Source organism: Ischnura elegans, chromosome 3 (assembly GCF_921293095.1).
Source record: "Ischnura elegans chromosome 3, ioIscEleg1.1, whole genome shotgun sequence".
Lineage (NCBI taxonomy): Eukaryota > Metazoa > Arthropoda > Insecta > Odonata > Coenagrionidae > Ischnura > Ischnura elegans.
Window position 1 is genome coordinate 3,507,177 of NC_060248.1, and position 12,291 is coordinate 3,519,467.

At 43.5% G+C, this 12,291-nt stretch overlaps 1 protein-coding gene across 1 annotated transcript in view; it reads right to left on the minus strand.

Moving 5' to 3' along the window:
- LOC124156654 (dynein beta chain, ciliary) overlaps positions 1 to 12,291 on the minus strand; it is a 315,587-nt gene that overhangs the window by 47,589 nt on the left and 255,707 nt on the right. Inside the window, exons 64-67 of the mRNA XM_046531313.1 lie at positions 10,952 to 11,116; positions 9,325 to 9,518; positions 8,624 to 8,828; positions 277 to 582 (exon numbers count right to left, since the gene is read on the minus strand). Coding sequence (XP_046387269.1) covers positions 277 to 582; positions 8,624 to 8,828; positions 9,325 to 9,518; positions 10,952 to 11,116 — 870 coding nt within the window. The remainder of the gene's footprint in view (positions 1 to 276; positions 583 to 8,623; positions 8,829 to 9,324; positions 9,519 to 10,951; positions 11,117 to 12,291) is intronic.

Sequence of the window (12,291 nt, forward strand, 5' to 3'; positions counted from 1 at the left end):
TTCTATTAATAAAATCAAAGAATGTGCCAGTTGTGGATGAATGCTTTGCAGGATTCCCACCAGGTGACCAGTTCAGTCAGAGACGACGTTTCAATGGCTAACTCTGCCACCGTCCATAGTACACTTGGGCATGATGCGCTTAGTTTCCATACATTAGTGCGTAATTTAATCATGCATATCACTTCGTAATCAAAAGAGTCTACCGTAACAATCAAACTGCACACTGACCACAATAAGAGCAGTGTGTGAACAATGAAGAGAGGCAGGTGGGTGTACCTTGAGCGAGAACTGGTAGATGGGGTTGATGGTGTTGAGGTCATTGAGGATGAAGTAGAGAAGGGATGCTCTGGCCGCTGCCGGGCGGTACAGCTCCCTCGCCTCGTCTATGCGCGAAGACGTCAGCTTTGCCTCGGACACTTTGCGCTCCACCTCAGCCGCTGTGCCCTTGGTCGTCTCCAGATTCTCCACCAATGCCGTGTCACCAAGAAGGTTTCCCCCGGCCGACGAAAGGCGCGACAGGAGGTCATCCTCGAGTGACTTGAGCAGGATCTTGAAGTCATTCTGCTGCTTGGTCAAATCCGCCTGATTGCAGAGGGGAGAGCACACAAATCATAGTCAATGCCACGTGTAATGTATTGTCTGCTTGTGTACGCATGTTATTATTATGTATGTCATTTGTTTTTGCTCGGCGCCAATAAATGCGTCGGGACGCTACGGCACTCACGCCGGAACCTACACGTTGTGCAGTCATTACATGGCGACGAGGATGCCTCAATTCATGGAAAAATTTGTGCTGGGGGTCGACGATTGGCAGTCCTACGAGGAAAGACTGGAAGAATATTTCATTGTGTTGGACTTGGGGAGTGAAGCAGCACATCTAAGTAAAAAGCGTGCCATTCTGTTGTCATCAATCGGCAAGGACGCGTATAGTGTGGTGAGGAACTTGTGTGCCCCGAAAAAACCGGCTGAGTGCACCTATTCAGAGATTACGGCAAAACTGACAAAGTACTTTAATCCAGACCGGTCAGTAATTGCCGAAAGGCACAGGTTTAATCAGAGAGTCCAGTTAGCCGGCGAAAATGTGCATCAGTTCGCGGCGGGCCTCAGGGAGTCCTCCCGCTATTGCAAGTACGGCGTTTTTTTAGATGAGGCCCTCCGCAACCAATTTGTTCTGGGTCTCTCCGATAAGGCGATTGTGCGTGCACTGTACTTAGAGGATGAGACCCTGGCCTTCGAGAAGGCCATTGAATTGGCTTACGCCAGAGAGAAGGCGACGGAGAACGTGGCGGCGAGCGCAGCCGGCAACAGTGGGCAGGGCGTCCATTTTGTGCAGCGAGATGCGGCCATCGACGACGATTTCCAGGAGGACGGGGAGGAGGCTGACGTCCACCGGGTGAAGGGTCAGGATATGAGACAAGCGAGGAGGACGCGGACAAGTGTGACGCCGTCGCGGGGATCCAGCCAAGGGGAAACGTGTTACTGTTGCGGCCACACAGGGCACCGGAGAGCTGCGTGCAGGTTTCGCGAATTCAGATGCGACATCTGTAGGAAAGTAGGGCACTTAAAGGCAATGTGCAAAGAAGGTAATGTAAAATTTTGTGATGTGTTGAATTCAAGCGAAAGGAAAATGCCGGTTTATGAACTCCCTTGTGTCAGGGATGTAAGTGAGGGCCGTTGTCAGGGAGATAAAAGAGAACCAAGAGGCAATGTTAAGGTGATTAAGAATTATGTAATTAAGAAAGATTGGGATTTGCCACTATACAACGTAATATCCTCGACGGAGGAAGTAAATGGGGGGCCGTGGTTTGCTAGAGTAGTGGTCGATGCTCGGGTGGTAAAAATGGAAATTGATACAGGATCGGCTATATCGGCCATCTCAGAGGAATATTATAGAGCAAACTATTCATACCTCAAGTTGAAGGCCACGTCAGTGAGGTTGCGGTCTTACTCAAACACCCTGATTCAACCATTGGGAACTATAGATGTTTCCGCAACATATAAGGGGCACACTGCCAGGCTAAGTTTGTTTGTTGTGACCAATGGGGGACCTCCACTTCTTGGAAGGGACTGGTTCCGGGCTTTGAAATTTCCCGCACCGGTGAACAAGATTAATATGGAAGGAGGGAGAAACATTCAGGGAATATGGGATCGTTTCAGGGAGTTATGGGATGGCACTTAAGGGTCATTCAAGGGTAGTGAAGCTACACTCCATCTCAAGCCAGGGACAAAACCTGTATTTTGCTCCCCCAGAGCATTAGCATTTGCCTTGCGGGATAAGGTGGATAGAGAGTTGGATCGTCTTCTGGAATTAGGGATACTGTATCCAGTTGATTTCAGTGACTGGGCAACACCCATTGTTCCAATTGTGAAAGGGGATGGCAATATTCGTATATGTGGAGATTTCAAAATAACTGTAAACCCTCAATTATTGGTTGAAAGATATCCACTCCCTCGAGTGGAAGAACTTTTCTCAAAGCTGCAAGGGGGCCAAATGTTTTCCACAATTGATTTGTCTCAGGCATTCCAGCAAATGGTTTTAACAAAAGAAGCACAGAGACTTTGCACAATAAACACACACAGAGGGCTTTTCAGGTATGCTCGTTTGCCATTTGGAGTCTCCTCAGCTCCAGCAATTTTTCAGAGAACGATGGAACAAGTGTTACAAGGATTGACAGGGGTTGCATGTTTCCAAGACGATATCATTGTAACAGGGATAAATGAGGGGGAGCATGTTAAGAATTTACAGGCAGTCTTAGAAAGGTTACAAAAATTTGGGTTTAAGGTTAATCCAAAAAAGTGCAACTTATTATGTGCATCAGTGGAATTCTTGGGCCATAAAATAGACAAGCAGGGTTTGCATGCAACTGCAGGAAAAATTAATGCTATCGTTAAGTCACCCCCACCACAAGATGTATCCCAGCTCCGAGCCTTTTTGGGTATGGTGGAATATTATTCCAAATTTATTCCACGCCTAGCAACAATGCTTGCTCCGTTGCACAATTTACTAAAAAAGGATGTGAAATGGTTTTGGAATGGTAAGTGTGAGGAAGCCTTTAGATTGGTTAAGTCAGCAGTTACGTCAGGGCAAGTACTGGCCCACTATGATCCATCGATGCCTGTCATATTGGAGTGTGATGCATCTCCCTGTGGGTTAGGTGGTGTGTTGTTGCATGAGTATCCTAATGGATTGTCGAGACCTATTGCCTTTGCTTCCCGCTCATTAACAAAAGCTGAGAGAAATTATTCTCAAGTGGATCGAGAGGCTTTAGCGATCGTATTTGGTGTCAAAAGATTCAGCCAGTACCTCTATGGGAGGCACTTTGTTCTGAAGACTGACCATAAACCACTACTCCACATCTTGGGGGAAAATAAGGGTCTACCCCAAATGGCAGCAAGTCGCTTGCAGCGTTGGGCTGTGATTCTTCAAGGGTACGATTACAAGCTGGAGTATGTGAAGGCAGAAAAGAATAAAGTGGCAGATGGGTTGTCCAGACTTCCTTTAAATCAGGAAGGGGATATAATAGAGGAAATTTCATACCTGGACTTGGGAGAAAAGGAGTTTCTTCCTGTAACCGCAAAAGAAATTGCCAGGCACTCTAGAACTGATAAAAGTTTGGGAAAAGTAATTGATTTTTGCATGTTAGGGTGGCCAAGCACAGCGATTGATGAACTAAAACCATTTTTTCAAAGGCAAACAGAGCTGACAGTTGAACAAGGGTGTCTAATGTGGGGAAATAGAGTTGTAATTCCTAAGAAGTTACAGGGGGGTTTACTCAAGGAGCTGCATGCGGGTCACATGGGCATAGTAAAAATGAAGTCCCTTGCCAGGTCCTATATCTGGTGGCCAAACCTAGATAGAGATTTAGAGGAATTAGCCCGTGCATGTGAAGCATGCCTCACAAACAAGCCATCGCCATGCATGGCTCCCTTGAAGTGTTGGAAATGGCCAGACAGGCCATGGGAAAGACTACACATTGACTTGGCTGGTCCTTTTTTGCAAAAAATGTTTTTAATAGTAATTGATAGCTCAACCAAATGGCCAGAAGTGAAGGAAATACGCAATAGTTCATCAGACGAGGTCATTATGCACCTAAGAGATATTTTTGCCACATTTGGTCTCCCAGAGAAAATTGTTTCTGACAATGGTACTGCCTTCACTTCATCCTTGTTCAGGGAATTCTGTAAGGAAAATGGAATTCAACACATCTTTTCCCCCCCATATCATCCAGCTTCAAATGGTGCTGCAGAGAACATGGTCAGAGTGTTTAAAAACAAAGTGAAAACTTTAATCAGTGATGGAACGCCCTTGCATGTTGCCTTGCCACGTTTTTTATTTAATTATAGAATAACTCCTCACATGACCACCGGAGAGCCTCCCAGTGTGTTAATGTTTGGAAGGGCTCTTCGCTCCCGGTTGGCAATGACTAAACCCAGTATAGGGCAACAAGTGCATAAAAAACAGAATGCCCAAATGCAGGCTCATAGTGACTCACGTTTGAGAGTTTTGAGTGAAGGGCAAAGAGTAATGATAAAAATGTACCCTCAGGGAAAAATGGTGTGGATGTCAGGGGTGGTGAAGGAAGTGTTGGGGTCTAGACTGTATACAGTGTTAACCGATGAAGGTGTTGTCATTCACAGGCACATCATTCAACTAAGGCAAAGGGGCGACCAGTGTGAAGGAGAGGACATGGGCAAACGAGATGGGTTGGTCCGACCGGAAAAAGCATTTGAGCCTGAGAAAACGTTAGTGCCACAGGTTGCTGACCGTGAGGAGGATGAGGCACCTAGGTACTGGGAACCTTTAGCTCACCGAGAGCAAGTCCCAGAAGTGGAACCACCAAGGGTAGAAGTAAGCAGAAGATACCCTCAGAGAGTGCGAAGAAGTAGAACAATATTGGACTTGTGATACTGTGAGGGTATATGTCTTGTGTAATGTGTAATCTGCTGGGGATGTGATAAAAATGTATTATGGGGTTGGGGGGGGTACTGACCACATATATGTTGGGGAGGGATGTAATGTATTGTCTGCTTGTGTACGCATGTTATTATTATGTATGTCATTTGTTTTTGCTTGGCGCCAATAAATGCGTCGGGACGCTACGGCACTCACGCCGGAACCTACACGTTGTGCAGTCATTACACCACGTAACACAAGGCTCCCACACATCAGTCAAGGAGGTCAGCTCAACACCACCTCAGCAGAGTTGCCAAAACCCTCAACCTCTTAAAATTGACAACCTCTCAGCACGATAGCATTGCTACTTGGAAAATGTTGAATGGAGACAGTTAAGAAGAAGGGGGTCCTCTCACTCACAACCTAGGTAAATTGCCGTTCATTAATGAATTTAGAGGAGAATGGCAAAAGGGAAAAGATTTTAAATGTAATAGACTATGTTTTAATGTATTTCATAAAGATTTAAAAAACTAAATTCTTGTTTCGTTGTCAACGGCTTTCAGGAGCAGCTGTGCGTTGTGCTTTCTCGTGCGAGCTTTCATATCCATTGCAGGCATTCTTCATTGAACCAGTTTGGCACTACTATGTTTCCAGCAAGGTTATTCACTGGCAATGGGGAAGGGTCCACTCGCTGCTCAAGGACAGGACTGAGTTCTGCTGATGTCAGCGTCGCCCTCCTCACCCACAACTTGGGTGGATGGTGGACGAGTATATTAATTGACAACCTTTTTCCAATTTTTCATTCATCGCCTAATGATGTGGCCTGCAATGGATGCGAAAGCTTGACAAAGCTCAACACGCAGCCGCTCCCGAAAGCCGTTGACAATGATGCCTCTCGCTGTGAAAGCCTACGTTCCAATTCATTCTTGTTTCACTCTCATTTTCTTTACACAGCACATGTGGATGAAATCATCTATAAAAGTGGACAGAGAGTCTGAGGGTTCTGGGCAAACCCTTTGAAGGATACAACGCACCGGGGCCAGGAACCAAGCCAGTGGCTTATACACCCAATCACCCGGGGAGGGGCTGGAGAGGTATGAAAAAGGAAAGAGGCGCCGCCGCGATAGGAGCCCGCCCACGCCTCTGGGAAGGGATAGGTACGGAAGGGAGGGGACGAGGGAAAAACACCCCAATGCCATAGAAGCGAAGGAGGCCCTACTATTGGCGAAACCAAGCATAAGCAATTAATGTTCTAGCGATCCTGGTGGATTTTCCTGTGAGGAAGAAAAATCCATCGATCGAATCGCTGGATTATAAAAGTGGACAACGAAATTGAGACAAGGACAATGTTGAGAAAAATTGCTGGCAAGCCATAGATCCAGGATTTGATGAGTTGCAAACACAATTGGACCCGGATCAGCAGCGCATCAATCTGCATGCTCTGAGATTCATCTTTAAAACGTGTGGCCACAGAGTATGTGGAAGATATTGGAGAGTGTGTGATAGCAAAATGGGCGTGGGAAGTCCTTCAAAGCATTCACACTACCTTTACTTTGATGAAATTTGTAGAAATGAAGAGATGCCTCATGAACATTGTCCACACTCTGGACAAGACAATACACCAACGCATAGTACATATCCAGAGCCTCAACAGAGGACTCGAGAATGCTAATTACAGACTAGAGATGATGAAAAAAGTTGGTGGGGCAATTTTTGGTTGGTCTGAGAGACTCAAGTATAAAGTGACAGGTCTAAAGTTTTAAAGTATTTTCATAATTTCAAGGCTGACGTAGAGAATAATAAGATTATCAGAAAAATCATGTCCAGGACGATCATCATCATCATCACTATTGCTGTCTCCACAATTGCACCATATAGGTACCTGTCCCATGACATAACCATATGATCCCTAAATATACCCTAAAATGGTAATAACTTTAGTGACACAGAATGGGACAGTGAGGTAATCACTCTCGTGATACACTGAATTAGGAATTTCAATCCTCGAAACTTTTATCAGGGCCTGGAATTTTGGGCACATATTATCCCTATCAAATAATTTCAAAATTGATGACTGCTTTGGCTTCATAATGGGAATTTTTAACGGTGTAAGGAGCGATTGGCACCGGAGAGGGGAAGTCCAAGAGCACAAGGGTATTGGTAATTGTTTGGTAAAAGCCGTATTTATTTTTATTGTTAAGTTTTCCCTGAAATATTTTCTAACTGCCTGTCTGTTATTTTTTTATAAATATTTTAAGCACTCTAAGAAACTATGATTAATGATTATCCTTTATTTTAATTCAGCATTGTGATATAAGTTGGGTGGGAATCGAGCAACACATATCTTCCTCCTTCCCATTACCCTGATTAAGAGAGAGAGAGAGGGAGGGACCAAGAGTGGTGACGCTGCTTGTTGGAGAAGGCTGAGATCTGGCCAATTTAAGCCCCCCGCGACTCCGCCTGCTAGCAAGTAAGTCGGCTGGGCCCGTCGGTTGAAAGATAGTGTGCTGGAAGCGGGCCATCAAGTAAGCAGACAACGCAAGAGGCACGAAGCCGTGGCCGGCGCATGCACGAAGACGAGAATTGCGACCACGGCTGGTCGCGCGGTGTTCACCTCCTTTTCTTGGATCTCGGACTTCAGCGGGGATGGTTGGTTCTCCCTTATAGCTCTCCAGTGTGGGGTCAAGGCACTGAGAAAGTGAACAGGTGCTCACCACAAGTACTCATCTTTGTATTCCTAATGTAAGGTATGTGGCTTGAAGTGCAATTAGTGCGTGTATTGGCTCGGTGGGGTTGCTTTTTGCTTTTCACCTGAGTCTCGAGGTATATCTATTAATTTCAGTTTAAATAATCAATTATTTTGTGTGAAGTTTTATTAATCATAGTTTCGCCCGAGTTGTCAAGTAAGGGGAATGAGCCTCGATTAATTTTTGTAACAGGTGCTATTGTGTATTTCCGACCTTTTCTCTATTGATGCAAACTTGGGAATCAACTTAAATAAATACGGAAGTTGAGCTAGAGAGGGGAAACTGTTTTTTGTGTTTTGCTTTTGTCCCGAGTCACCTAGATCTGAATCCTGGCATTCGTCACCACTGCAGTTATCTGGGTGGATTACGGTCGGAGGCAGCCTTGATCCTTATTTTTGAATGGTCTGGTAGACCTGGTGCCCAAATTTATGAGGTTTAACAGTTAAGGCGTCGCAAATTATTTCCTCCTTAAGGGTCACTGAGCCATTTAAGAAGGGATAATATTTGAAAAGTAATTGAGTAACTGCAAATTTGGCTTCCACATGGCAAAGTGTGCAGTGATGCCACATGCAGCCAGGAATAGCTGGTGATATGCACATTGCCTAGACTCGAAATTTGCCAATCATTTTCACCCAATGCAAAATCATGAAAAGGTTTAGATAAACTTTAAGCTTTGCAAAGATAATGCTGAAAGTTATTCTCATGGCAGATAACAACCGTAACAGGCTTAGTCAAAGTTATTTCTTCTCCATAAGTGTTGGTCTCCAAATTCAGCCTGAAATTTTGCAAAATTTTAAACGTTAGAGCATAAGTGTCAGAGGTTAATACCGTCAGACTTTGAACAAATTACAGATTTGAGACCCCAACGTAAGTGGACAACTTTTCTGCACGATGCATATTTGATCCCAAAAAAAAAGTCATTTATCAGGTCACCCTAATTAAGGCACGCACGCAGCCGTTACTTATGCATGGCGATGCTCACCTTGAGCTCTTCAAGGTCTGGCCTCTCGGCCTTCACCACTTCTGCCAGCAGCTGGTCCTCAAGACCGTCCCTCGTCACTGTGAAGTTGATGAGGGTGGTCTGCGCTTGCATCTCTGGCTTGTAGTGTGGGTTGGCCAGTTTGGTGTGCAGGATGAGGCGGAAGTTCTCGTTGTACTCCACCTCCTTGTCTCCAATCTTGATTGCCCTGCACCCGATGCCAAAAGACAACATGCATGTAATTGCCATTCTCTAATAAATACCATTAATATCCCATTGCCAAGCAACTTGAATTCCAAGATGTAATTTAATCTCCACGCTAACATTACTCTTGACACAATTATAGTTGAATCCTGAAATTGTCAGATAGGAAAAAGTTTTCTCCCCCAGTGAAATTCCTAGGTAAAGCCATCTGAATGGAGGGTTCAAATCTGGGGTGAAGTCTTTGGTCACCTGCAATCAAATATCTTTAAGGAAAATGAAATAGCCTCCCCTCCCTTCATTCAAGGTGTGAAAATTCATTTGACTCTGTGGCTTGGACTGAGGTGAGCTCTACCATAAAACATGTCTTTGGTTTGAATCACTGGGTGATGCACAAGCTGAGATTTCACTTGAAGAGCTGTTTGTGATAACATGTTGAAATGCCAATTGCAAGTAGGGCTGAGATGAGCGCCACAGATCCGTGAGCAATCGTCCCCCCTCACCGTCCTTTCTTAATGAGGTTGCGTCCGAGAAGAGGGTCCAGCACTGGGTCAAGGCTCTCGCCAATATTCTCCACAAGGACCGTGTCTCCTGCTGACAGCGCCACCTCAACGGCATCCAATGCACCTCGTTGCCCCAGACGAATCACGCGCAGCAAATCCCCGTACTTGGTGCGAATCCACTTGAGGCCTTGCAGCTATGACAACCAAACAAGGGGGATGATTAACTCCATGAAACACATCCACTCCAAATAGAACTTTAGAATACTTAGACATCCCTATATGGCTCAGTTCAATTTGTTGAACAGTTCACTCAACAACAGTTCATTTGACTGGACTATACAATGGAATGGTTCATTTAGTAAGGTACCAATGACTGCGGGTTGAGTTTTGGAATTTGTACACATATAATACGATAATAATACGATAGAGTTCTCAACACACATCCCTCATATATCCCATATATTTTTTTCTATGATTTAAATATCAGGAAAACAATAAAATAAGACCTGTTCAGTAATAAGAACTTAAAAATATAATCCTCGATATTCCATAACTTTTGATTCAGGCATTGCATGATTGATTGATGGTGGATGTGACATGCAACACCATGGAGTACAAACTGAAATGTGAAATAACATTCACCTGCAGGACCAGTTTCACTCAATGGAGTGCTCGTCACTACATACTTTACCCTTATTTGTTGCACACAGCTCGACATTTCACCCCTAAATCCCCACACATCAATCACCACAGGACAGCGTGTCTGCCAGTGGCCAATTTCCAAATCCTCTTACTTCTATTCCAAAGTTTTACAAAAAAACTCAATTGTTTCCACAAGAAATTTTTGTTAATTACATTAGATCATTTGGTAGATTTTTTTTGTTGATTTAACTTTATTTTTAGAAATGCACATTTGGCATAATGTACAAACTGGCATAATGCAAAATTTTAAAATAGTTTGCAAAAAAAAAACAATTTTCCCTTCCCTAAGTTTTTTTTAATAAAACTTTGATACTCTGTCTGTCCAGTTGTAAGTCTAAACCATGAGCAGATTAGAAATTACTTGTTCGTCGCTGACATCTATGAGAAAGTTTTCAGAAGAGAAAGTGAATGAAAGGTACTACTTTGCACTCATGAGGCAACACCTCAAACACTTGGCAAAGCATAAGGGACATGGCACCAAAAGATCCGATCAAAAAACTTCAAAAATACAATGAAAGTTGCATGAATCATAAATTACTACTATGAGTGTAACAGAGTGCACAACGCATAAATTAGGCTGAGGGTTGCAAGAGAATCGGACCCTGGGCATTAGGGTTGGATTTCTTGAGTAAATTGGAACACACATCTTTCAGAGTGACACAGAGAACATCATCATCATCTTTGAAAATCACTATGTTTCTACGTCCACCAGTTACGATGAAGTAATGAGAGATTCTCTCGCCAGATGAATATAGGAATTAGTTTCTCCACAAAACAATGAAGGAATTAAATAAATGAGCGCTACTAGTGCAGTGGGACACAGTAGTCCATTATTCCCAAAGCACATCTCCTTTTCTTTTAATGTGTCACTGTCCTCACGCCCCCCACCACACACCCACATTGCGACGATGAGGAGCACACTCACTTGTGGATCAATCATCAGAGGCCACCGGTCTGAGTTGGTGAGGATGGTCGCATTCTCCGTGGACATGCGGTCACTCGGCAGCCCTTCATTGTTCCATATGGCTATCTGCGTGTCATCCGTCAGCAGGGACAAAGGGTCCAGCCCCTCTGTCGTTGGCACCGACGGCTGTGCAAAAAAGTACATCTGGCTGACCAAACAACATGATTCAATAATGCCATTCAATGCTGATACGTCAAGTTCAGCTAGTAGAAAAAAAATAGACATAATTTTTTTCCATGTTTGCATTTATGAGTTCATGGATTTTTACTCCCATAAAATATCAATAAAATTGCATTCTAAACTAATATTTGTGAAATTTGATGTACCTCCATGATCTTCTTTTAGAAATCAGTAAGTTAATTTATAACAATATGGCAGCACAAATTTCTGTAGATATTTTGAGAATCTGATGTATAAAATAAAACAGCTCAACATTTGAAAAGTGCAAATACAAATTTTATTATTATTGTTGTAAAAAAATTTTATTATGAAAGAAGAAAAATTTAAACTGACAATAAATAATTTATTGATGACCAAAAAGGATCCTTTAAATAAGTTATGCAAAAAATTTGGACATTAATTGGCGTGAGGACTGAGGAGGATAAGTATAATTGTCTAAGGCATAAAAGTTTTTTAATCAAGATATGCCTCACAGCAAGTGATGTAATGATTGAGCAAAGAGAACATGATTATTTGATAGGTAACAAATATAAAAATGGAGTGAATAAAATCATTCAAAATGATCAGCTATTTGCTCAAAGTAATATGACCAGGAAGTCATAATACAAAATATACCACATGATGTGTAGCTACATAATAGTTGTAAACAGTAAGAGTGACATGTAAAGGACCATCACTGGTTGGTCTGGGCTTACTTCCAAAAACTATAAATTCATAGTTAGAGCTAAGATAACGAGTTAAATAAGAATTTCCCATAAATAAAATCACAGGTGAGGACATTCTACTCTAGTGAAGGCATTCAAATGAACTGTGCATACTGAACATACACCCTTCAGCCACAATCGCACAAGGGGGACACAGGCATGCGCAGGGGGAAACGTACCCAATCCAATATGTGCTCTCCGTCTTGCCTGATCCATCCCACCCCCTCTGCTCACGTGCAAACCCTTTCTCCCTCGCCCCCAATTCTTATCTAAACTGCAGAGTTCCTCTCTCACTCTCTCTCCTTAGTGGAACCTCGAGGAGAGGGTCGGAAGGGAACGACAAGGGTCTGATAGTCACTTGCGCAGCACTCTTGCCTAGTTTGAGTATTACTCACACACAGTGGCAACATGAGGGTG